Source organism: Mobula hypostoma, chromosome 25 (assembly GCF_963921235.1).
Source record: "Mobula hypostoma chromosome 25, sMobHyp1.1, whole genome shotgun sequence".
Taxonomy (NCBI): Eukaryota; Metazoa; Chordata; class Chondrichthyes; order Myliobatiformes; family Myliobatidae; genus Mobula; species Mobula hypostoma.
This window is the reverse complement of record NC_086121.1, coordinates 1,328,505-1,355,102: the sequence shown is the minus strand read 5'-3', so window position 1 is coordinate 1,355,102 and position 26,598 is coordinate 1,328,505. Positions and strand designations below refer to the sequence as shown.

Genomic DNA, 26,598 nt, shown 5'->3' with positions numbered 1-26,598 from the left:
GGGTCCATTGGAGAGTCAGCAGGGATTCTTCCAGATAAACTGCATAGTCTCAGTACTGTTATGCACTTTTATGCACATCTCTGGGCTGAGACTTGAATTTATCATTTCTGTTGGAGGTTCGTGTCTCAACCAAGGACACTATGACACACTAAAGGTCAGTATATTGCACAACAACACACACAAAATGCTACAGGAACTCAGCACTTTAGGCAGCATCTATGGAGAGGAATAATGAGGCAATGTTTTGGGCTGATATCCTTCTTCAGGATACTCTCCATGGATGTTGCCTGATCTGTTGAGTTCCTTTAGCATTTTGTGTGCAAAGCTCTAGATTTCCAGCATCTGCAGAATCTCTGGTGTTTATCGGTGTCTTGCAGAACCTAGTTTCAACTAGTCAAAGACTCCATTCATGTGGAGTATAGCAATTCCTAGATATCAAAACCTCATTGATCTCTGCTACTACATTCCCAGTGATGAACTAAAAATATTTTGTTGAGTGCAGCAGTTGAGTTGTTATGTTGAAGTTGTATAAAGCATTGGTGAGGCTTAATTTGGAGTATTGTGTGCAGTTTTGGTCACCTGCCTACTGGAAAGTCATCAATATTATTGAAAGCCTTTTCTCCTTGGAGCGACGGAGGATGAGAGGTGACCTGATAGAGGTGTACAAGATAATGAGAGGCATCAATCATGTAGATAGTCAGAGGCTTTTCCCCAGGGCTGAAATGGCTAGCATGAGAGGGCATAATTTTAAGGTGCTTGGAAGTAGGTACAGAGGAGACGTCAAGGGTAAGTTTTTTACACAGAGAGTGGTGAGTGCATGGAGTGGGCTGCCGGTGGCGGTGGAGACGGATACGATAGGGTCTTTTAAGGGACTCCTGGGTGGATACACAGAGCTTAGAAAAATAGAGGGCTATGGGTAAGCCGAGGTAGTTCTAAGGTAAGGACATGTTCAGCACAGCTTTGTGGGCCGAAGGGCCTGTATTGTGCTGTAAGTTTTCTATGTTTCTATGAAAGAGTGCAGAGAAAATTTACAAGGATGTTGCCAGAACTTGAGGACCTGATTAATAGGAGAAGGTTGAATAGGTTAGGATTTTATTTGCTAGAGTCTAGGAAGTATACCAAATTATGAGGGGTGTAGATAGGGTAAATGCAAGCAGGCTTTTTCCACTGAGGTTTGGTTAGACTACAACCAGCGGTCATGAGTTAGGGTGAAAGATAGAATGTTTAAGGGGAATGTGAGGGGGAAACTTCTTCACTCAGAGGGTGAGAGTATCGAATGAGCTGCCAGCACAAGTGGTGGGTGTGGATTTATTTTTAACATTTAAGATAAATTTGGATAGGTACACGGATGGTTGGGGTATGGAGGGCTACGATCAATGAGACTCAGCAGCATACTAGTTTGGCATGGAATAGATAGGCTGAAGGGCCTGTTTCTGTGCTGTGGTGTTCTAAGCTATGACTCTAAAAGAAGATTAAGTGTTGCCCGGAGGAAGCAAAGGTTGATTTCTGTACAAGCTAAGCTAGTTATTGTGCAGTGAATAAACTGAAACTGCATGAATGCAAGTGAAGAGAGGAGAGAACAGTGGACACCTTTTGGAGATCTTTCCTAATGGCACCCTGCATGCCGAGTCTGACCTTTTGCTTTGATCTGGAGGTGAAGACCTTTTGTCTCGGTGTTAACAGATTGCTATGGAACCCATGTGACTGCTCTTACTGGCCAGCAACAGCAAATGATTGATTGCAAACCAGATGAAGAACCTTCCTTTTGAGGAAAATGTCCAATGGTCCTTTTTGCTTTGTAGGCGGGGAAGGCAAAATTGGCAAGGTGATGGATATTCGTGGCTGGGACACGGAGTCAGGCCGGAGTGTTTCACGAGTCACCTGGTCAAATGGGACAACCAACGTCTACCGAATGGGTCACAAAGGGAAGGTGGACTTAATGTACGTCACAGATGCTGCCGGCGGTTACTACTACAAAGAGCATTTGCCAAAGCTGGGTACGTGTAGATTGTTTCTCTATGGTTACCTTGGCTCTTTAACCAGAGAACTTACCTTGAGCATCGGCTATTCATATCTCATGCAGTGATGAGGCCCAGAACAGAAATTGTTTTTAAAAAAACATTTGTTTTATACTTAACTCTGTTATTGAAACACTTAGCTATTTATGATTTCTGGGTGTCTAAAATATTTCAAAATCAAGTTCCTGTTTATTGTCATTCAACCGTAGACGCGTGTACCGCTATTCCTCTGGACCAAGGTGCACCACAGGGTATATGTAACCCATGCACGCAATATGTAAAGTAATATTACCACAGACAAATTAACAAATGACAAGGTGCATTTATGACACAGGTAAAGAGTGAACAGTATAACACTACTCGAGCTTCATATATGATGAGACCTGGGTGGTGACAGGGAGTTCAGTCGTCTCACGGCCCGGGGGAAGAAGCTGTTTCCCATTCTAACAGTCCTTGTCCTAATACTATGGTACCTTCTGCCTAATGGTAAAGGTCAAAGAGATTATTGAACGGGTGGGAGGGATCATTGATAATGCTAAGAGCCCTGCATACGCAGCAATCCTCGTAAATATCTTTAGGTGGAAGAGAGACCCCAATAATCCTCTCAGCAGTCCTCGCAATCCTTTGTAGGATAGTGCTGTCAGATACCTTGCAACTCCTGTACCGGATAGTCATGTATCTGGAGTATTATGCAGATGAAATATTTATTTAGAGTATATATTTGACATGAGAGTTTGACTAATTGTTCCCACCTCTTCCCAACTCTGAACTTAGCTCGAATCTTAAATTCAGTAGAATGGAACAACACAGCAAAAGACTATTCGGCCCACAGTGTCTCTGCTGACCATTTGTCCATCTACACCAATCCCTAATGTCCGCATTAGGCCCTATCTTTCCATGCATTGCCTGATTAAATAGCTGTCTCAAAAAGCAGAATAATACAGTACAGATAATACAGATGCTGAAAATCTGGAATAAAAACAAGAAATAGAACAGTCCAGTACAGTACAGGCCATTCAGCCTACGATAAAGCCATAAAACATAGAAGCAGATTTAGGCCATTCAGCCCATCGAGTCTGCTCTGCCATTCCATCATGGCTGATCCCGGGTCCCACTCAACCTCATACACCTGCCTTCTCACCGTAAACACGAGGAATTCTGCAATGCTGGAAATTCAAGCAACACACATCAAAGTTGCTGGTGAACGCAGCAGGCCAGGCAGCATCTCTAGGAAGAGGTACAGTCGACGTTTCAGGCCAAGACCCTTCATCAGGATTAACTGAAGGAAGAGCTAGTAAGAGATTTGAAAGTTGGAGGGGGAGGGATGGAGCCAAGAGCTGGACAGGTGATTGGGAAAAGGGATAAGAGAGGATCACGGGACAGGAGGCCCAGGGAGAAAGAAAAGGGGGAGGGGGGAAAACCCAGAGGATGGGCAAGGGATATAGTGAGAGGGACAGAGAGAGAAAAAGGAGAGAGAGAGAAAGAATGTGTGTATAGAAATAAATAACGGATGGGGTACGAGGGGGAGGTGGGGCATTAGCGGAAGTTAGAGAAGTCAATGTTCATGCCATCAGGTTGGAGGCTACCCAGACGGAATATAAGGTGTTGTTCCTCCAACCTGAGTGTGGCTTCATCTTTACAGTAGAGGAGGCCATGGGTAGACATATCAGAATGGGAATGGGATGTGGAATTAAAATGTGTGGCCACTGGGAGATCCTGCTTTCTCTGGCGGACAGAGTGTAGGTGTTCAGCTAAGCGTAGGTGTTCTGCCTGCCAGAGAAAGCAGGATCTTCCAGTGGCCACACATTTTAATTCCACATCCCATTCCCATTATGATATGTCTATCCACGGCCTCCTCTACGGTAAAGATGAAGCCACACTCAGGTTGGAGGAACAACACCTTATATTCCGTCTGGGTAGCCTCCAACCTGATGGCATGAACATTGACTTCTCTAACTTCCGCTAATGCCCCAGCTTCCCCTCGTACCCCATCCATTATTTATTTATACACACACATTCTTTCTCTCTCTCTCCTTTTTCTTCCTCTGGCCCTCTCACTATATCCCTTGCCCATCCTCTGGGTTTTTCCCCCCTCCCCCTTTTCCTTCTCCCTGGGCCTCCTGTCCTATGATTCTCTCATATCCCTTTTGCCAATCACCTGTCCAGCTCCTGGCTCCATCCCTCCCCCTCCTGTCTTCTCCTATCATTTTCGATCTCCCCCTCCCCCTCCCACTTTCAAATCTCTTACTAGCTCTTCCCTCAGTTAGTCCTGACGAAGGGTCTCGGCTGAAACGTCGACTGTACCTCTTCCTAGAGATGCTGCCTGGCCTGCTGCGTTCACCAGCAACTTTTATGTGTGTTACCTTCTCACCGTATGCTTTGATGCCTTGACCGATCAGGAAATTATCAACTCCGCCTCAACTATATCCACATACTTGTCCTCCACCGCAGTCTGTAGCAGAGCATTCCACAGATTCACGATACTGTGCAACCTATATAAACCTACTGTACCATCGATCTGACCATTCCCTCCTACATAACCCACAGCTCTTGATGATCTGGGACCCAAGTACATCACAGAATCATTTTTTATATGACCTTGCTCAAGTCTCAGGTCTTCTTCCACGGTCTCTTAAAGTTAAACAATCTCCCTCGAAAGATAATTGGCAGGTCAGCTTTTTTGAGCTATGCTTCTAAACTGTGGAATTCAATCCCTAAAACTATAAGGGATACAGACTCTGTTGACACTTAAAACACCAGCTCGAAACCTATTTATTTATCCTTACTTTTAACTAACATCTTTTTGTCTTTCATTGATATTTTCGTATTTATACTTTAATCCCATTGTAAAGCATGCTGAACTGCATCATCTGTATTATTATGATAACTTTTCATCTCTGTGTCTATCTAAGAGTCTCTTATATGTCTCTAATGTATTTACCTCTCTGGTGTTGTTTTCCGTGCACACACTACCCTCTGTTTTAAAAAAAAAACTTACCTCTGATATCCCCCTGTACTTTCCTCCAATCACCTTAAAATTATGCCCCCTGGTATTCGCCTTTTCCTTTCTGGGATAAAGGTGCTGGCTGTCTACCCTATATATACTGTACCTCATTAACTCTTCTTATCTTCTGGTAAGATGGTGGCACAGCGGCCTCTCAGGGGCCTATAAAAGGTGCACTTTTCTTTTTAAAATGTGTTTTTAGTCGTGGTAAGTCGATACTGTATTCCAAGATCCACGGGTACGGCAGGTCTACAGCATCGGTGATCTGTTCCTTGTTCAGAGCTGCCGGCCGGGGGTCGAAGGAACTGGCGGATGATTCGGAAAAGGAAAAGCTGGCAGTTAGCTAGGAGAAGGAGTAGCCATGTGTTGGCTTGGAGAAGGAGAAGCCAGTGGTCAAGGTTGGGAGAAGGAGATACCGGCGCTCTGCTGGAAGAAAGAGAAGCTGGCGCTCAGGTCAGGAGAGGGAGAAGCCGATGGTCGGTTTGGGAGAGGGAGAAGCCGATGGTCAGTTTTGGAGCGGGAGAAGTCGATGGTCAGTTTTGGAGAGGGAGAAGCCGATGGTCGGTTTGGGAGAGGGAGAAGCCGATGGTCGGTTTTGGAGAGGGAGAAGCCGATGGTCGGTTTTGGAGAGGGAGAAGCCGATGGTCGGTTTTGGAGACGGAGAAGCCGATGGTCGGTTTTGGAGAAGGAGAAGCCGATGGTCGGTTTTGGAGAGGGAGAAGCCGATGGTCGGTTTTGGAGAGGGAGAAGCCGATGGTCGGTTTGGGAGAGGGAGAAGCCGATGGTCGGTTTTGGAGAGGGAGAAGCCGATGGTCGGTTTTGGAGAGGGAGAAGCCGATGGTCGGTTTGGGAGCGGGAGAAGCCGATGGTCGGTTTTGGAGAGGGAGAAGCCGATGGTCGGTTTTGGAGAGGGAGAAGCCGATGGTCGGTTTTGGAGAGGGAGAAGCCGGTGGTCGGTTTTGGAGAGGGAGAAGCCGATGGTCGGTTTTGGAGAGGGAGAAGCCGATGGTCGGTTTTGGAGAGGGAGAAGCCGATGGTCGGTTTTGGAGAGGGAGAAGCCGTTGGTCGGTTTTGGAGAAGGAGAAGCTGATGGTCGGTTTTGGAGAGGGAGAAGCTGATGGTCGGTCGGTTTTGGAGAAGGTGAAGCTGATAGTCGGTTTTGGAGAAGGACGAATCGGCGGTTGGTTTTGGAGAAGGCGATGCCAGCGCCCTGCCGGGAGAAGGAAAAGCTGGTTGAACGGCCGGTAGAAGGTTCAGAGGAGCTGACCTGGGTGCAGACCGTGCTGCCGCCGGCTACTCGAAGACATCGGAGTTAGTGCGCGAAAGCGGTGAACAGTGTAACCGTGAATGTTTGTCTTGGATGTGTGTCTTGTGATTGCAAGTCTCTGTTGGACATTGATGATGTGAGATGCTGCAGGCCTGCTTGCCTTGTGTTTGGTGGTGAGAAAGGCAAGGAGGCAGCAGATTGGCCTTGATATAGTGAGGATAAGGCCTGAGGTGGGCTTGCCTGCTGCTTCAGTCCAGGTGAGACAACACTGGAGATGGTGTAATGTGGAGTCTGTGCTCAGTCGGAAGCAAGTGTTACGTAACCGGCAACAATGAATATCAATCGAGACAGGTTATATAAAAACAACCAAACATTTATTAAACACATATAAACGATAAGGGAAAAAAACAAAGGAAAACTTTGACCAGAAGTTAACAGATATGCAGCCGATCACCAACTCCACTCGGCTCTGGTTCTTAAAGCGTTAAATGCGAAAACAGTTCTTAAAGCGATACAGTCAGATATAGTTCTTAAAGCGATAACTTCGAAAGTCAAACAGTTTTACACGTTCAATTGGGAGAGACTTCTCTGGAGAAGGATTTCTTCACAGACGCACCTTTACTGCTGGTTCTGTCCACAGGATTCCCGATGCCGAAAATAAACAGTTTAAATCGACTGACCTTAAATTCCTTTAGAGAGAGAGAGCACCTTTTCGCATGAACTCATTGCTCTTTCTGGCAAGAGTTATCTTGATGCAGATAGCTACTACTCCAACGAAGACTCAGTAAGGTCGATCCTTTATTAAACTGCCAAACGATGCCGACTTCTCTCGATCCTTCACTTTGATGAATTCTTCACTCTCCCTTCGAATGTTGGAATTGAGTAAATCAACACATCTAGCAAAATTTCCAGTCCAATAATACAATATCTTGTAAGAGAACGCACCTTCCGTTTTAAAAATGAAACTGCATCACAAAAACAAACGCAACAGAAACGGAGGCACAACACGTTCTATCTGGATATCTACAAACTCAAAAACCTACTGCATCACCTGAGTCGACCCTTATATAGTCACGGGGCACATGTCATCACGTGACCTCACATCAGCGGGAAAATCACATCAGGTGACCTCCAAAAGACCATTACATCATTCTCACAAAAAAACAGATCTCCTTGAGCAGGTAACAAGCCTCTCCCATCAGTGATGCCCTCCAGTGTTTGACTGGCAGAAGGATAGGCTGGATTGCCAGGAGCTGGACCATCAATTTGCATGTCGCTCAGGGAGTTGGAGTATGCGTAACAATGTGTGTGTGTGTTTTTTATCCTCTTTCGCTTTCTTAAAAATGTATGGTATGCACCTAGGCCTAGAGGAACGCTGTCTTATTTGTATCCGTTTGTGATCTGAATGAGAGTTAAACTTGATTTGATTTGACCTCTCATCCTCCTTCACTCCAAAGAAAAAAGCCCTAACTTGCTCAACATTTCCTTGCAGGACATGCACTTTAATCCAGGTAGCATCCTGGTAAGTCTCCTCTGCACCATCTCTAAAGCTTCCACATCCTTCCTATAATGAGTCAGCCAGAACGGAACACAATACTCCAAATTTGGTCTAATAGAATTTGATAGAGCTGCAACAATACCTGGCAGTTCTTGATCTCAATCCCCTGGCACACCATACATACACCTTCTTTTCCACCCTATTGTGCAGAATTTTTGAAGGATCTATGGAAGTGGATTCCAAGATTCCGCTGCTAAGAATCCTGCCATCAACCTTGTACTGCAAGTTCGACCTTCCAAAATGAATCACTCACACTTTTCAGCATTGAACTCCATCTGCTACTTCTTAGCCCTGTCCATGTCCCAACCTGTGACAACCTTCAACACTGTCCACAGCACCACCAACTTTGTGTCATCTGCAAACTTACTAGGGTGCCATGGTAGTGTAGCAGTTAACACAGTGTTACTGCATCTCATAGCGTCGGAGTTTGGAATTCAAGTCCAGTGCCTTCTGTATATTCCTTCCCCTGTGCACGTGGCTTTCCTCTAGCGGCTCTGGTTTCTTCCCATAGTCCAAAGACGTACTGGTTGTTAGCTAATTGGTCATTTTAAATTGTACTGTGATTAGGCTGGGATTAAATCAGTGGGCTTCAGGGGGCGGTGCAACTAAAGGGCCGTAAAGGCCTATTCCTCACTCTAATCTCTAAATAAATAACTCAGCCTTCCACTTCCTCATCCAAGACATCTATTAAAATCACAAAGATTAGGTGTCCCAGAACAGATCCACGCAGAGTGGAGTTTCCCTTCCTCAGCTGTTGATGCTGCCCTCACTGACATCGCTTCCATTTCCTGGATATCCGCACTCATCTCATCTTCCTGCTGCCTCAAAAGGGAGAGAGTCCCTCTTGTCCTCACCTACCACCCCATGAGCCTCCACATCCAATATATTACTCTGCACAACCTCTGCCATCTTTAACAGGATCCTACCACAAGACACATCTTTACTTCCCCCCTACCATTTGCTTTCTGCAGGGATCGCTCCCTTCATGATCCCCTTGTCCATTCAGCCCTTCCCATTAATCTCCCTCCTGGTACGTACCCCTCCAAGTGACTGAAGTGACACCTGCCCATTTACCTCTTCCCTTACCTCCATTCAGGGCCCCAAGCAGTTCTTCCAAATGAGGCAACACTTGACCTGTGAATTTATTGGGGGTCAACCACTGTAGCCATCTACATTGATGAAACCTAGCATAAATTGGGGACCACTATGTCGAGCACCCCGCTCCATCCAACAAAAATGGAATTTCCTGGTGTCCAACTATTTTAATTCCGATTCCCATTCTGACATGTTGGTCCATACCCTCCTCTTGTGCTGCAATGAGGCTGTTGTGTATTTAATAATTTAGTAATATTGTAAATATATTGTTTGATAAAGAATCCTTTGTTTTTTACATATTACAGGTTATATGTAAAAGTACATGAATGACATACGTTGTGCCACCATGTCACATATGTGACTTGGAAAAAGTAAAAACAAAGAGTACACGTTTGTCCCGGTCTCACCATGTTTTCTTTCAATTACGGAGATGAGGAGGAATTTCTTTAGCCAGAGGATGATGAATCTATGGAATTCTTTGTCACAGGTAGCTGTGGGGGACAATTCTTTATGTATATTTAAGGCGGACATTGATAGGTTCTTTCGGTCAGGGCATGAAGGGATACAGGGAGAAGGCAGGAGATTGGGGCTGAAAGGAAAATGGATCAGCCATGATGAAATGGTGGACAGACTTGATGATCCAAATGGCCTAATTCTGCTCCTATATCTTATGGTCTTATGGTCAAATTAGTTTTATGTTTTGGAGTTATAAAACATAACAGTGGTGATGAGATATTTTAAAAACTAACCTGAGACGACTTCTTACCGGTTGAAGCGTAGCAAGACATTCAAGTTTTGAAGCAAATTAAAAGCGAGTGCCAGTTTTGCTGAGTGCCTTGGGTTTAAAGGCAAACTGTTTGCTTCGACGTTTAACTGCTCCAGCCACTCCAGCCGAATTGAGTTTTGCTGATAATGTGAAAGTAAGGCTGGAACATTTAGAACCAAAGCCATTGCTGATTGCAGAACGCTTTAGGTTTCATAAGCGGAATCAAAAGGAAGGAGAATCCATTCAGCGTGCATGGCTGAATGAAGAGATTGTCTGAGCATTGTCAGTTCAGTGATAGGCTTAATGATGCACTGACAGATCATTTGACTTATGGAATCTTACAAGAAAACATTCAAAAATAGTTCCTAACTGAAGCACAACCCACACTTAAAGAACAGTTGAAATCGCTGTATCAATGGAAACCGCAGAGACAGGATTGAGTTGCAGTCAGGAATGAAAGTGAGCATGAACAGAATTGCAATTTCTAAACAGAAACCTGTCTGGCTGAACAAATTGTGTTACTGTTGTGGCAAGGGCTCACATACACCAGTCCAGTGCAGGTTTAAAGGCAAAATTTGCAGAAAATGCAACAAAGTAGGACACACACTAACAGCACGTTGGGCAGACAAAAATAAATTGACTGCACAGACAAGAGAAAGAGATAAAAAGTCAAGTTGTAGTTTCAAAAAGAGCACTAATCTGCATGTTGATGAAAAATCTGCTACCAATAAGAGTGACACAAGACTTGAGATTTATAATGTGAAAAGTAACAAGAGACAAGTGATATGGCTTACACAAGACTGAATGGCAAATTAATTAAAATGGAATTGGACTTGGGCTTGGCTTTTCCTGTCATTCCACAAAATGAGTTTGAATGGCATTTCAAAAATACAAAACTGAAGCCTGTAGAATGCAACAAAGAACTTGCACTGGAGAAAATACAGTGGTACTAGGAAGTTTTTAAACCCAGTAGAATTTTCTCTATTTCTGCATAAATACAGAATGCCCTAAAATGTGATCAGATTTTCATGTAAATCCTAAAACTAGATAAAGAGAAGCCAATTAAATAAATAAATTAGTTTGATGTTTTGGAATTACAAAACATAACAGAGGCCACTCTGGGTAGAAGAGCAACACATTGTATTCCATCGGGGTAGCCTTCTTCAACCTGATGGCATGAATGTAAATTTCATAGAACATAGAATAGTTCAGCACAGTACAGGCCCTTTGGCCCACATTGTTGTGTCAACCCTGAAACCCTGCCTCCCATATAACCCCCCACCTTAAATTCCTCCATATACATGTCTAGTAGTCTCTTAAACTTCACTAGAGTATCTGCCTCCACCACTGACTCAGGCAGTGCATTCCACGCACCAACCATTCTCTGAGTAAAAACTCTTCCTCTAATATCCCCCTTGAACTTCCCACCCCCTACCTTAAAGCCATGTCCCCTTGTATTGAGCAATGGTGCCCTGGGGAAGAGGCGCTGGCTATCCACTCTATCTATTCCTCTTAATATCTTGTATACCTCTATCATGTCTCCTCTCATCCTCCTTCTCTCCAAAGAGTAAAGCCCTAGCTCCCTTAATCTCTGATCATAATCCATACTCTCTAAACCAGGCAGCATCCTGATAAATCTCCTCTGTACACTTTCCAATGCTTCCACATCCTTCCTATAGTGAGGCGACCAGAACTGGACACAGTACTCCAAGTGTGGCCTAACCAGAGTTTTATAGAGCTGCATCATTACCTCGTGACTCTTAAACTCTATCCCTCGACTTATGAAAGCTAACACCCCATAAGCTTTCTTCTGGTAAAAAAAATTCCCTCCCACTTCCCTCTTCTTCTATTCCCCACTGTGGTCTCTTACCACTTCTCCTCACCTGCCTATCATCTCCCCCTTGTGCCCCACTTCCTTCCCTTTCTCTCATGAGGCACTCTCCTCTCCGATCAGATTCCTTCCTCTCTAGCCCTTTACCTCTCCCACCCACCTGGCTTCACCCATCACCTTCCAGCTTGTCCTCCCCCCACCCACCATTTCATTCTGGCATCTTCCCCCTCCCTTTCCAGTTCTGATGAAGGGTCTCAGCCTGAAACATTGACTGTTTATCCATTTCCATTGATACTGCCTGACCTGCTGAGTTCCTCCATCAATTTTGCAGAGTTTCCCTGCAGAACTCTTCAGTCGGCATTTTCCCGGCAGATGTCAGAAACATTTGGTAATGATATTCAAGATGCAATTGCAGGCTGGTGTCAGTAATGGGTGTGTTTTTAGACAATTTGGAGGGTCGGGGTAAATATCTGTGTGGGTGGGACATATTAATCGAAGATGGCCAGCATTGTTTTGTTGGGGTGTAGATGCCATCTGACCAATTTGATTTGGTGAGAACAGTGTGATTGAGGTGGGCTTCCTTAAGCCCTTTGACATTATTTGTCTGAAGGTCCAAACCCATGGGATCCAGAGAAAGCTGTCAAATTGAATCCTAAATTGGCTGACTGATTGGAGAGCGAAGGTAATGGCAAAGGGTTGTTTCTGTAATTGGAAGCTGGTGCTCAGTGGTGAACCACAGGGAATGGAGGTGAGACCCCTGTGCATTGCTAAATGCATTAGTGATAAATATTATTAGTAACTTTGCTGGTGACACACAAATTGGGGATACTGTTGTTGTTTTATGCCTCATTCTTGACTTCTGAAAGAACATCAGATCAAATTTCTTGTGGATTAACTTTCTTATGTTTGTCTGTATTTTTATATGATTACCTAGATACATGTAATTGTTCAGTGCTTCCTAATGGTTGCAGTTGCTTTTCTAACAACTAGGTGGCAGTTGTGAGTATTTGAATAGGGACTATGTGGTTGGTTAATACTATCTACAGAAATTTAATGGGATTAGCAAACAGATATTAGAAGATCAGGGTATGTTCTCCTTCTCAGTTGTTGCCTTCTCTTTCGCTACTCTCCTTTCTCAATCTCTTTGCTCTCTTATCACTTAATAAACAATGGTGAGCAACACAACTTGTGCCTCATTCCTGACTTCTGAAAGAACATTGAATTGAAAACATCAGATTCCAGCGTTAGGTTAGTCTTTGGGTACGGGATGTTGATCAGTTAGTAGGAAAGGCAATGCAACGGCAGATGGAATTTAATCTTGGGAAAAGTGTGCTAATGCTTCTTGGAAGAACTAATGTGAGTAAGGCATATTCCATGAGTGGGTGAGGACTAAGGGAAAATTCAGGAGTCGAAGAGCCTTGGTGTACAAATCCCAAGAATTCCTGGAGGTGTGAGCACACATGATGAAGGTATATGAAATGCTGGCCTTCATTAGCCACAGCAAAAAATACAAGAATAGGGAGGTTATGGTACAAATTTATAAAATATTGATTCGGCATTTGCAGTTGTGGTCACCACACTGCAGGAAGAATGTGATTACTCAGGAGAAAGTGTTTACCAGGGTATAGCTTTCTCTCTTATTTAAGCCCGTCACCCATACTGGGGCATAGGCTGCTGACAGTAGCTCACCAGAACTCAGTCCGGGGCCAGTCTTTCACATTGTCTCCAGATGTATCCTTCCTCTCTCTGTTGGCATTTCTGTAGCTCCAGGTTTTTACAGGATGTGGCTATTAGCCACATGCCAATCCTTCTCCTTTAATAGCTGAGCTTGGGCCAGTCCATGGCAGAGTTAGAGTGTTGCATGAATGTTGAACTTTATTGCAATTCTCTTGTCTTGATTCCATTCGGATACAGATTCAGATTAATTAATTTATCACATCTACATCAAAACCTACATTGAAATGTGTTGTTGTATTAACAAGCAACACAACCTAAGGATATGCTGGGCATATCCTCAGATGTGGCACCTCGCATCCCAGTGCCAGTGAAGCATGCCCACCATGTTTACCAGAGGAGAATTTATGTTTATGAAGAAAGATTGGATAGGCTAGGTTTGTTTTTCTTGGAGATGACAAGGCAGAGAGGAACCGAAAGAGAAAGACAAGATTATGTGGAGTGTGGTTAGGGTGGATTATAGGAAACTTTTCCCCAAAGGAAAGGAGTCGAAAACAAGAAGGTGCACATTTGGGTTGAGAAGTAAGAGAGTTGGAAATGTTCCTTTCAGCTAGAGGAAGAAGATTCAAGATTGTTTAATACCATTTTCAGTACACAAGTGTAAAGGAGAACAAAATAATTATTACTCCGAACTCGATGCAGCACGAACAAAAACACAATAAGTAAAGAACACAATAATTAAAAAAACACAATAAATATAAATACATAAGACAGCTTATATACATTGATTGTATGTCCATAAAGTGATGCCAGGCACAGGAGTGTCTGTACATAAGGAGACTCTGACAGGAAATGATAAAGTAGTGGTGGTTGGGGGTGTGGAGGGGTGGGTTAGTGGGTAGAGGTGTTAATCAGCCTTACTGCTTGGGGAAAGTAACTGTTTTTGAGTCCGGTGGTCCTGGCAAGGATGCTATGCAGCCTGCTATGTAGCAACCATGCCAGGACCACTGAGGCTTTAGGAAGCAAAGATCAGACAAGGCTCCAGACAAGGCATTGACCTCCCACATCATGAAGACCCTGGAGGGACTTGTTCTGGAGCTGCTCCGACCTATGGTCAGGCCACACTTAGATCCCCTCCAGTTCGCCTACCAGCCCCGACTAGGAGTTGAGGATGCCATCGTCTACCTGCTGAACCCTGTCTACGCCCACCTGGACAAGCCAACGAGCACTGTGAGGGTCATGTTTTTTGACTTCTCCAGTGCGTTCAACACCATCCGCCCTGCTCTGCTGGGGGAGAAGCTGACAGCGATGCAGGTGGATGCTTTCCTGGTGTCATGGATTCTTGATTACCTGACTGGCAGACCACAGTACGTGTGCTTGCAACACTGTGTGTCTGACAGAGTGATCAGCAGCACTGGGACTCCACAGGGGACTGTCTTGTCTCCCTTTCTCTTCACCATTTACACCTCGGACTTCAACTACTGCACAGAGTCTTGTCATCTTCAGAAGTTTTCAGATGACTCTGCCATAGTTGGATGCATCAGCAAGGGAGATGAGGCTGAGTACAGGGCTACGGTAGGAAACTTTGTCACATGGTGTTATCTGCAGCTTAATGTGAAAAAGACTAAGGAGCTGGTGGTAGACCTGAGGAGGGCTAAGGCACCGGTGACCCCTGTTTCCATCCAGGGGGTCAGTGTGGACATGATGGAGGATTACAAATACCTGGGGATACGAATTGACAATAAACTGGACTGGTCAAAGAACACTGAGGCTGTCTACAAGAAGGGTCAGAGCCGTCTCTATTTCCTGAGGAGACTGAGGTCCTTTAACATCTGTCGGACGATGCTGAGGATGTTCTACGAGTCTGTGGTGGCCAGTGCCATCATGTTTGCTGTTGTGTGCTGGGGCAGCAGGCTGAGGGTAGCAGACACCAACAGAATCAACAAACTCATTCGTAAGGCCAGTGATGTTGTGGGAATGGAACTGGACTCTCTCACGGTGGTGTCTGAAAAGAGGATGCTGTTGAAGTTGCATGCCATCTTGGACAATGTCTCCCATCCACTACATAATGTACTGGCTGGGCACAGGAGTACATTCAGCCAGAGACTCATTCCACCGAGATGCAGCACTGAGCGTCATAGGAAGTCATTCCTGCCCGTGGCCATCAAACTTTACAACTCCTCCCTTGGAGGGTCAGACACCCTGAGCCAATAGGCTGGTCCTGGACTTATTTCCTGGCATAATTTACATATTACTATTTAATTATTTATGGTTTTATACTGCTATATTTATACTCTATTCTTGGTTGGTGCAACTGTAACGAAACCCAATTTCCCTCGGGATCAATAAAGTATGACTATGAATATGACTAGAGCAGGAATTCCCGAAGTTTTTTATGTTGTGTTCCCTTATCATTAACCAGGGTCCATGGACTCCAGTTTGGGAACCCCTGCTCTAGAGAGTTACAAGGTAGCTAGAAAGGAGCTTAAGAATGGACTAAGGAGAGCTAAAAGGGGCATGAGAAAACCTCGTGAGTGGGATACGGGTTAATGGCAGGATTCCTTTCAGTGTGGAGAAACAGAGGGGTCTTGGGGTCCACATTCATTGATCCCTCAAAGCTGCTGTGCAAGTTGAATTGGTTGTTGAGTTCATTAGTCAGGGGATTGAGATCGAGAGCTTTGAGGTAATGTTAGCCCTATAAAGCCCTGGTTTGACCACACGTGGAATATTATGTTCCATTCTGGTTGCCTCATTATGGGAAGGATGTGGGAGTTTTACCAGGATGCTGCTGGATTAGATAGCATGCTTTATGAGGGTAGGTTGAGTGAGCTAGGGCTTTTCTCTCTGGAGTGAAGGAGTATGAGTGGTGATTTGATAAAGGTGTACAAGAGGATAGGAGGCATAGACTGAGTGGACAGCAGAGACTTTTTCCCAGGGTCGAAATGGATAATATGAGTGGGCATAATTTTAAAGTGATTGGAGGAAAGTATATGGGTGATGTCGGTGATAATTTTTTTACACATAGAGTGTTGGGTGAATGGCACTCCTGCCAGAGGTGGTGGTAGAGGCAGATAGGGATATTTAACAGACTCTTAGATAATAGAAAAATGGAGGATTACAGAGGAGGAATGGGTTAGATTGATCTTAGAGTCGGTTAAAAGGTCAGCACAACACTGTGAGCTGAAGGGCCTGCACTGTGCTGTAATATTCTATGTCTTATATTTATAACATACTCTAAAATCAATCTAATCCTTTGCTCCTACGTAACCCTCACTCACTCCGCTTCCTTGTATTTAACAAATAAGCTCACATGGCTCATTGGCTCCCCCTTGTGGTTGCTTATCGTGGTGCAGTTACACAACAGCAGCCCTGAGAATCACTGTCAGTGTAGAGACATATATGTTTTCTCTTAAAAGTAAAAAAAACTAGTATTAAATAAAATTAATGTGGTATCTAAATATATTTGAGTTGAATTAAAGAATGTACTAAAGGCTAATTGATAACACTAAAGTGTGCTGCACTGTGAGTTTCTTGCATAGTTCAAGTTTATTGTCAGCTGACTGTACATATATACGACCAAATGAAACAGTGTTCCTCTGGACCACAGTGCACCCACAAAACATAAATCACACACAGCACAAAAAACAAAATATTATCGCAAATGAATTAATAAAGTGTACAGTGTTGTGCAAAAGACTTGGCCATATATATATATATCTAGGGTACCTAAGACTATTGCACAGACTGTAGTGATTATATGTATTGCACTGTTCTGCTGCAAAAAAAACATGACATACGTGAGAGATGACAAACCTGATTCTGATCTGGGTCTCTGTTGTGGACTGAGAGTGGGAAGGGGGCAGGGAGAGGGGAATCATGGTTGGGAAAAGGGGAAGAGAGAGGGGAGGGAGTGGGAACCACCAGAGAGGCATTCTGTAGTGATCAATGAATTAGTTGTTTGGAATCAAATGACCTTGCGTGGTGTCTCAGGGCTGGGTGTGTCTGCAAGCTGTCCCCGCCCCTGGAGCTTCTCTGCCACCTGTCCCTCACCCCTCCCGTAGCACTCCAGCCTCGTCATTGCCAACATCCTTTGCCCCGGCCAGATTTACAAACTGGCTCTCTTCTCCAAGCTGACACATAACTGCTGTACTGTGCACCCTAGAGATATATATATATATATGTGTGTGTGTGTGTGTGTGTGTGTATGTATATATATATATATATATATATATATATAATATACACACACACACACACACACACACACACACACATACACACACACAAGACTTTTGCACAGTACTGCAATTAAGATGCATGTAGTGCACAGCACAGGTAAACAGTAAACAGCTTGTTGTCCTGGTGACGGGACCTCAGTGGTGGCAGGGTATTCATGACTTTAGAAATATTAAGAGTGATCCTGACTTAATTAACATTGATCATCTACCTGTGTTGTAATCGCAGTTTTGCAATGATTTGTGTGTGTCCTGCCTTTGCAGAAATATGTCTCATGCATTTTCATTAAGATATTTCCACATTAATCCTGACTGTCTCCACTACAGCCTTACGGTCTTTTCTTCACTCAGTACAGATGTGGAGTTACTGGCTGTCACATTTGTGCAGTGCCAACTTCCCAGTAGAAAGTACATTCTCAAGTCTCCATCCCCTTACTTTCCTGCATCTTTTCATGTTTTTATTGTGGACCGAGAGTGGGAAGGGGGCAGGGAGAGGGGAATCATGGTTGGAAAGGAGAGAAGGGAGGAGCGGGAAGCCCCAGAGAGATATTCTCTAAGGATCCCCTTACTTACCTGCATCTTTTCATGTTTGCTTAGGGCCACCTCAAATACTGTGACTCAAACAAAATGTTGGAGGAACTCAGCAGGTCAGGCAGCATCTATGGGAAAGAGAAAACGGTCAATATTTCATGCTGAGAACCTTCACCTTTGTTTATCCATTTCCATAGATGCTGCCTGACCTGCTGAGTTCCTCCAGCATTTTGTGTGGGTTGCTCTGGATTTCCAGCATCTGCAGAATCACCTGTGTTTCAAATACAGCGATTCAATTGCCTTTGGTAGGAGTTCTGCACTCTTTCCCACACTTTGTCTCCAGGTCTTCATAATAAACAAAATACTACAGATGCGAGGGACACTCCGCCAGTTAGGGTTCGTCTACATGAAGCAACAGCTTGGTTTCTCTTTGTTGGATGCTGCCTGACCTGCTGAGCCATCCCAACATTGTTTAAAGTTAAAACAAAATCTGTTTGTCTCTGGACAGATGCTGACTGAGCTACTAAATTTTTGCCATGTTCCTGTTAATGCCATCTGTGCGAAAGTCTCTAAATCAGGGGTTTTCAACCTTTTAATGCCATGGACCAATACCATTAATCAAGGTACCCATTGGACCCCCGTTCGAAATCACTGATGTTTATAAAGAACAGAAATGCACTACAAGTCTTTGAGCAAAGTCAAAAATTGTCAATTCATAAAATACTCACTTAATTCCTGGTGCTTTATAACCTACAGCACACCCAGTGAATGAACTTGTAAAGTGTGGCATACCATTTCCAGATCGTCAAAGTAACCAGGCTTGCATTTTGCAAATAAGTGTAACAAAATATCTGGCAATAAATCACTGGAGATCAAACAGACAAATCAGTGGAGGATATAGAAAAGTGTATTTCAGTCTGTGAGAAAACAAACGACCATATGACTGAATTCTCTTACATTCAGCTGAATGAAATTGATAATAACTAGCAGCATGCGCATGAATCAACCACTTTCAAGGACTCTACAACCCATATTTTCAATATTATTTATTATGATTATTATTTGTTTTTTCCTTTTTGCAGTTTGTTGTCTTTTGACATTTTTTGTTTGTCCAGTTCTGTGTGTTTTTCATTGATTCTATTGTGTTTCTTTGTATTTACTGTGAATGATCACGAGAAAATTAATCTCAGGGTAGTATATGGTAGTATAGTATATGTATATATAGTAGTATATGGTATATATGTACTTTAATAATAGGACCATAAGATATTGGAGCAGAATTAGACCATTTGGCCCATCGAGTCTGTTCTGCCATTTTATCATGGCTGATCCAAGTTTCTTCTCAGTCCCAATCTCCTCCCCATATCCCTTCATACCCTGATCAATCGAAAATCCATCAACCTCTGCCTTAAATATACATAAGGAGAGCCTGCATAGCTGCATGTGGCAAATAATTCCACAAATTTACCACTCTCTGGCTAAAGAAATTCCTCCTTATCTCTGTTCTAAAGGACGCTGCTCTATTCTGAGGCTGTCCCCTCTGGACTTGGACTCTCCTACCCAAGGAAACATCCCCTCCACATCCACTCTATCAAGGCCTTTCACCATTCAATGGTTTACAATGAGGTCACACTTATTCTTCTGAATTCTAGTGAATACAGGGCCAGAGCCATCAGATGCTCTTCATATGACATGCCATTCAATGAAAGAATCATTTTTGTGAACCTCCTTTGAACCCTGGCCAGTTTCAACACATCCTTTTACATAGAACATAGAATAGTACAGCACGGTACAGGCCCTTCGGCCCACATTGTTGTGCCGACCCTCAACCCTGCCTCCCATATAACCCCCCAGCTTAAATTTTTCCATATACCTGTCTAGTAGTCTCTTAAATTTCACTAGTGTATCTGCCTCCACCACTGATTCAGGCAGTGCATTCCACGCACCAACCACTCTCTGAGTAAAAAACCTTCCTCTAATATCCCCCTTGAACTTCCCACCCCTTACCTTAAAACCATGTCCCCTTGTATTGAGCGGTGGTGCCCTGGGGAAGAGGCGCTGGCTATCCACACTATCTATTCCTCTTAATATCTTGTATACCTCTATCATGTCTCCTCTCATCCTCCTTCTCTCCAAAGAGTAAAGCCCTAGCTCCCTTAATCTCTGATCATAATGCATACTCTCTAAACCAGGCAGTATCCTGGTAAATCTCCTCTGTACCCTTTCCAATGCTTCCACATCCTCCCTATAGTGAGGTGACCAGAATTGGACACAGTACTCCAAGTGTGACCTAACCAGAGTTTTATAGAGCTACATCATTACCTCGCGACTCTTAAACTCTGTCCCTCGACTTATGAAAGCTAACACCCCATAAGCTTTCTTAACTACCCTGTCCACCTGTGAGACAACTTTCAGGGATCTGTGGACATGTACCCCCAGATCCCTCTGCTCCTCCACACTACCAAGTATCCTGCCATTTACTTTGTACTCTGCCTTGTAGTTTGTTCTTCCAAAGTGTACCACCTCACACTTCTCCGGGTTGAACTCCATCTGCCACTTCTCAGCCTACTTCTGCAACCTATCAATGTCTCTCTGCAATCTTTGACAATCCTCTACAGTATCTACAACACCACCAACCTTTGTGTCATCTGCAAATTTGCCAACCCACCCTTCTACCCCCACATCCAGGTCGTTAATAAAAATCACGAAAAGTAGAGGTCCCAGAACCGATCCTTGTGGGACACCACTAGTCACAACCCTCCAATCTGAATGTACTCCCTCCACCACGACTCTCTGCCTTCTGCAGGCAAACCAATTCTGAATCCACCTGGCCAACCTTCCCTGGATCCTATGCCTTCTGACTTCCTGAATAAGCCTAACTTGTGGAACCTTGTCAAATGCCTTACTAAAATCCATATAGATCACATCCACTGCACTACCCTCATCTATATGCCTGGTCACCTCCTCAAAGAACTCTATCAAGCTTGTTAGACATGATCTGCCTTTCACAAAGCCATGCTGACTGTCCCTGATCAGACCATGATTCTCTAAATGCCCATAGATCCTATCTCTAAGAATTTTTTCCAACAGCTTTCCCACCACACGCAAGGCTCACTGGTCTATAATTACCCGGACTATCCCTACTACCTTTTTTGCACAAGGGGACAACATTCGCCTCCCTCCAATCCTCCGGTACCATTCCCGTAGACAATGAGGACATAAAGATCTTAGCCAGAGGCTCAGCAATCTCTTCTCTCGCCTCGTGGAGCAGCCTGGGGAATATTCCGTCAGGCCCTGGGGACTTATCTATCCTAATGTATTTTAACAACTTCAACACATCCTCTCCCTTAATATCAACATGCTCCAGAACGTCAACCTCACTCATATTGTCCTCACTGTCATCAAATTCCCTCTCATTGGTGAATACCAAACAGAAGTATTCATTGAGGACCTCACTCACTTCCACAGCCTCCAGGCACATCTTCCCACCTTTATCTCTAATCGGTCCTACCTTCACTCCTGTCATCCTTTTTTTCTTCACATAATTGAAGAATGCCTTGGGGTTTTCCTTTACCCTACTCGCCAAGGCCTTCTTATGCCCCCTTCTTGCTCTTCTCAGCCCCTTAAGCTCCTTTCTTGCTTCCCTATATTCCTCAATAGACCCATCTGATCCTTGCTTCCTAAACCTCATGTATGCTGCCTTCTTCCACCTGACTAAATTTTCCACCTCACTTGTCACCCATGGTTCCTTCACCCTACCATTCTTTATCTTCCTCACCTGGACAAATTTATCCCTAAAATCCTGCAAGAGATCTCTAAACATTGACCACATGTCCATAGTACATTTCCCTGCAAAAACATCATCCCAATTCACACCTGCAAGTTCTAGCCTTATAGCCTCATAATTTGCCCTTCCCCAGTTAAAAATTTTCCTGTCCTCTCTGAATCTATCCTCTTCCATGATAATGCTGAAGGCCAGGGAGTGGTGGTCACTGTCCCCCAGATGCTCACCCACTGAGAGATCTGTGACCTGACCCGGTTCATTACCTAGTACTAGATCTAGTATGGCACTCCCCCTAGTCGGCCTGTCAACATACTGTGACAGGAATCCGTCCTGGGCACACTTAACAAACTCTGCCCCGTCCAAACCCTTGGAACTAATCAGGTGCCAAACAACGCAGATACGAGGAGATCGGCAGATGCTGGAATTTCAAGCAACACACATAAAAATTGCTGGTGAACGCAGCAGGCCAGGCAGCATCTATAGGAAGAGGTACAGAAATGTTGACTATACCCCTTCCTATAGATGCTGCCTGGCCTGCTGTGTTCACCAGTAATTTTTATGTGAGGTGCTAATCAATATTAGGGAAGTTAAAGTCACTCATGATAACAACCCTGTTATTTTTGCACCTTTCCAAAATCTGCCTCCCAATCTGTTCATTGGTATCTCTGCTGCTACCAGGGGGCCTATAGAATACCCCCAGTAGAGTAACTGCTCCCTTCCTGTTCCTGACTTCCACCCATACTGACTCAAAAGAGGATCCTGCTACAGTACCCACCCTTTCTGTAGCTGTAATGGTATCCCTGACCAGTAATGCTACCCCTGCGTTTGAAGATATTGAGCCCAAACCCGCTCACAATACTCCAAGTGAGGCCTCACCAGTGTTTCAACATTACATCCTTGCTTTTATATTCTAGTCCATTTGAAATGAATGCTAACATCGCATTTGCCTTCCTCAGCACAGATTCAACCTGCAAATTTACCTGTCGGCAATCCTGCTCAAAGATACGCAAGTCCTTTGCATATCAATTTTTTAATATTCTCTCCATTTAGAGAAGTCAGCCCTTTCATTTCTTCTACCAAACTGCACGACCATACACTTCCCAACATTATATTCCATCAGCAATTTCTTTGCCCATTCTTCTAATCTGTCTGTCCTTCTGTAGCCTCTCTACTTCCTCAAAACTACCTGCCCCTTCACCTATCCTCATGTCGTCTGCAAACTTTGCAACAAAACCATCAATTCCATCATCCAAATCATTGGCACATAACATGAAAAGAATTCGTTCCTACACTTTTTTAGATTTTTACAAATTAGGATTTTTTACATGGTTTGTTACCAAATTATCCTTCTACTTATCCACATAATATGACAGACGTTCTCTTTCAGTTCAAGCCATTTCAAAAAGGGTGGATAGCTATAATCTATAAACAGTTATTGAGTTCACAAATGATATCTGATGATAAAATTAAACGCGCTTGGGAATCGGAACTTCAGGAGTCATTTTCAGATAATCAATGGAGTAAAATTTTTCATTCGGTTAACAACTCATCTATTTGTGCCCGTCATTCCTTGATACAGTTCAAGGTAGTGCATCGGGCCCATATGTCAAAGGATAAACTAACGTGTATTTTCTTTAATATTAATCCTATTTGTGACAGATGTAATACTGAGTTGGCCACTTTAACTCATATGTATTGGTCTTTTATAAAGCTAGATAACTTTTGGAGAGATGTTTTTATTTCATTGGTCCCCATTGCTACCTCTCCAACATTGTTTTCCAGCGGTCCAATATTCACTCTTGCCTCTCTTTTACACTTACGGTATCTGAAGAAACTTTTGGTAACCTCTTTTATATTACTGATTAGATTGCTTTCCTACTCTATCTTCAGCTTAATGACTTTTTGGATCTGGATCTACAACCTAATCTGCTTACGACAAGTTTTGGAATTATCTCATTGGAAACAGGAAATATTCCTGTTTCCTCTCAACGTATGATAGCCTTTTCGACCTTACTGGCTGGGAGAGCCATATTACTGAAGTGGAAGGATTCTAAACCACCTACGGTCTTTTACTGGCTTTCCTCCATTACGTCTTGTTTAAGTTTAGAGAAAATAAGAAGTCGGACATTTGATACATCCTTTAAATTTGAGCAAATATGACAACCTTTTATCCAATATTTTCATTTAATGTGATTTATTACTCTTTCAATCTTTTTTCGAAGTTTTAGATTTGATCAGAAAGTACTTTTTTTTGTTTTGTTTTGTTTTATATAGTGTAGTGTTTTTTTTTCTTTTCACTTAAGACCCAATGTTTTTCCCTTTCTCTTCATAAACTGGTAAGAGGAGAATTGATATTTTTATTTTTTTTATTATACATTTTATATATATTTGAACTAATTCTCCTCTTGATTGTATTTATGCTTTTTTTAAATCAATAAAAAGATTAAGAAAGGAAGAAAGAATTCGTTCCAACACAGACCCCCGTGGAACACCACTGTTCACCATCAGCTAGTCAGAAAAGGCTCCCTATACATCCACTCTTTGCCTCCTGCCAATCAGCCACTGCTTTATCTATGCTAGAATCTTTCCTGTAATATCATGGGTTTGTAGCTTGTGAAGCAGCCTCATGTGTGGCACCTTGTCAAAGGCCTTCTGAAAATCCAAGTACACAGCATCAATTGATTCTCCTTTATCTATCCTGCTTGTTATTTCTTCAAAGAATTCCAATAGATTTGTCAGGCAAGATTTTCCCTTGAGGAAACCATACTGACTACAACCTATTTTAGCATGTGCCTCCAAGTACCCTGAAACCTCATCCTTAATAATCGACTCCAACATCTTCCCAACCACTGAGGTCAGACAAACTGGCCTATAATCTTCTTTTTTCTGCCTCTCTCCCTTCTTGAAGAGTGGAGTGACTTTTGCGATTTTCCAGTCTTCCGGAACCATTCCGGAATCTTGTGATTATTGAAAGATCATTACTAATGCCTTCACAATCTCTTCAGCCACCTCTTTCAGAACTCTGGGGTGTACAACATCTGATCCAGGTGATTTATCTACCTTCAGACCTTTCAGTTTCCCAAGAACCTTCTCGCTAGTAATGGCAACTTCATACACGTCATGTCCCCTGACACCTGGAACTTCCATCATACTGTGTCTTCCACAGTGAAAACTGTTACAAAATACTTATTCAGTTTGTCCACTATTTCATTGTTCCCCATTGCTACCTCTCCAGCATTGTTTTCCAGCGGTCCAATATTCACTTTTGCCTCTCTTTTACACTTACTGTCTCTGAAGATACTTTTGGTATCCTCTTTTATATTAATGATTAGATAGCTTTCCTATTCCATCTTCAGCTTAATAACTTTTTGAGTTGCCTTCTGTTGGTTTTTAAAAGCTTCGCAACCCTCTAACTTCCCACTAATTTTTGCTTTATTATATGCCCTCTCTTTGGCGTTTCTAATGGCTTAGACTTCTCATGTTACCCACGGTTGTGTCATTTTCCCATTAGAATACTTCTTTCTCTTTGGGATGTATGTATCCCTTGCCTTCCAAATTGCTTCCAGAAATTCCTGCCATTGCTTCTCTGCTGTCATCCCTGCCAGTGTTCTTTTCCAGTCAATTCTGGCCAACACCTCTTTCACGCCTCTGTAATTCCCTTTACTCCACCGTATTACTCTGATACGTCTGATTTTAGCTTCTACTTTCCAAATTTTAAATGTACTTTTGATAAATAAAATGGAATTAGTCACAATTATATTTATACTTTATATTTTACTTTATTGTCGCCAAACAATTGGTACAAGAGCGTACAATCATCATAGTGATATTTGATTCTGCGCTTCCTGCTCCCTGGATTACAAATACTAAATATTAAAAATAGTAAAAATTAGTAAATGTTAAAATTTTAAATTATAAATCATAAATAAAAAATAGAAAAATGGAAAGTAAGGTAGTGCAAAAAAACCAAGAGGCAGGTCTGGATATTTGGAGGGTACGGCCCAGATCCGGGTCAGGATCAGGATTACAGCAAGTACTTGTGAGGAATTTGTAACGAAGTGAAACATCCCCCAGGACTTCAGGGGCTTTGATATTGAGTTTAAAAAAAAAACTGAGATATTAGACCAGATAACCGAAAACTTGGCTGAGGAGGTAGAGATTAAAAGAGGACAGAGAAGTGTAGAGATTTAGGGAGGGAATTACAGAACTCCAATCCTTGGCAGCAGAGGTAACATATCTGTGCTTTGGAGAGTGATTCAGTGTGGGGATAACATCAGAGAACCACAGACATCTGGGGTTTGGCAGATATTGGAGGGGGGTAGATGTTAGTGAAGGAATGGAGGATATGAGAGGGGTAGATGTTGGTGAAAAAATGGAGGAAATTGGAGGGGTAGATGTTTGTGAAGGAATGAAGGAGATTGCAGGGGCAGATGGTGAAATGGAGGATATTAGAGGGTTAGATGTTGAAGGAATGGAGGAGATTAGAGGGGTAGATGTTGGCAAAGGCTTGCAGGAGGTTGAAGGGGTAGATGTCGGTGAAGGAATGGAGAAGATTAGAGGGTTGATGGAGTGGAGGAGATTGGAGGGGTAGATGTTAGTGAAGGAGATTGGAGGGGAGTTGGTGAAGGAGTGAAGGAGATTGAAGGGGATTTGTTGGTGAAGGAATGGAGAAGATTGGAGGAGTGATGTTGGTGAGGGACTGGAAATTGGAGAGTTAAGATGTTGGTGAAGGAATGGAGATTAGAGGGGTAGATGTTTGTGAAGGAATGGAGATTAGAGGGGTGGATGTTTGTGAAGGAATGGAGGAGATTAGAGGGATAAATGTTGGAAGGCTG

General features: G+C 43.3%; 1 protein-coding gene across 6 annotated transcripts in view; it reads left to right on the top strand.

Moving 5' to 3' along the window:
• mib2 (MIB E3 ubiquitin protein ligase 2) overlaps positions 1-26,598 on the top strand; it is a 231,864-nt gene that overhangs the window by 148,963 nt on the left and 56,303 nt on the right. For 5 of the 6 annotated variants that reach the window (XM_063033206.1, XM_063033204.1, XM_063033205.1 and 2 more), the window contains one exon: positions 1,803-1,997. The exons of the other annotated variant lie outside the window; for it this stretch is intronic. In XM_063033206.1, coding sequence (XP_062889276.1) covers positions 1,803-1,997 — 195 coding nt within the window. The remainder of the gene's footprint in view (positions 1-1,802; positions 1,998-26,598) is intronic. 6 annotated transcript variants of the gene reach the window in all.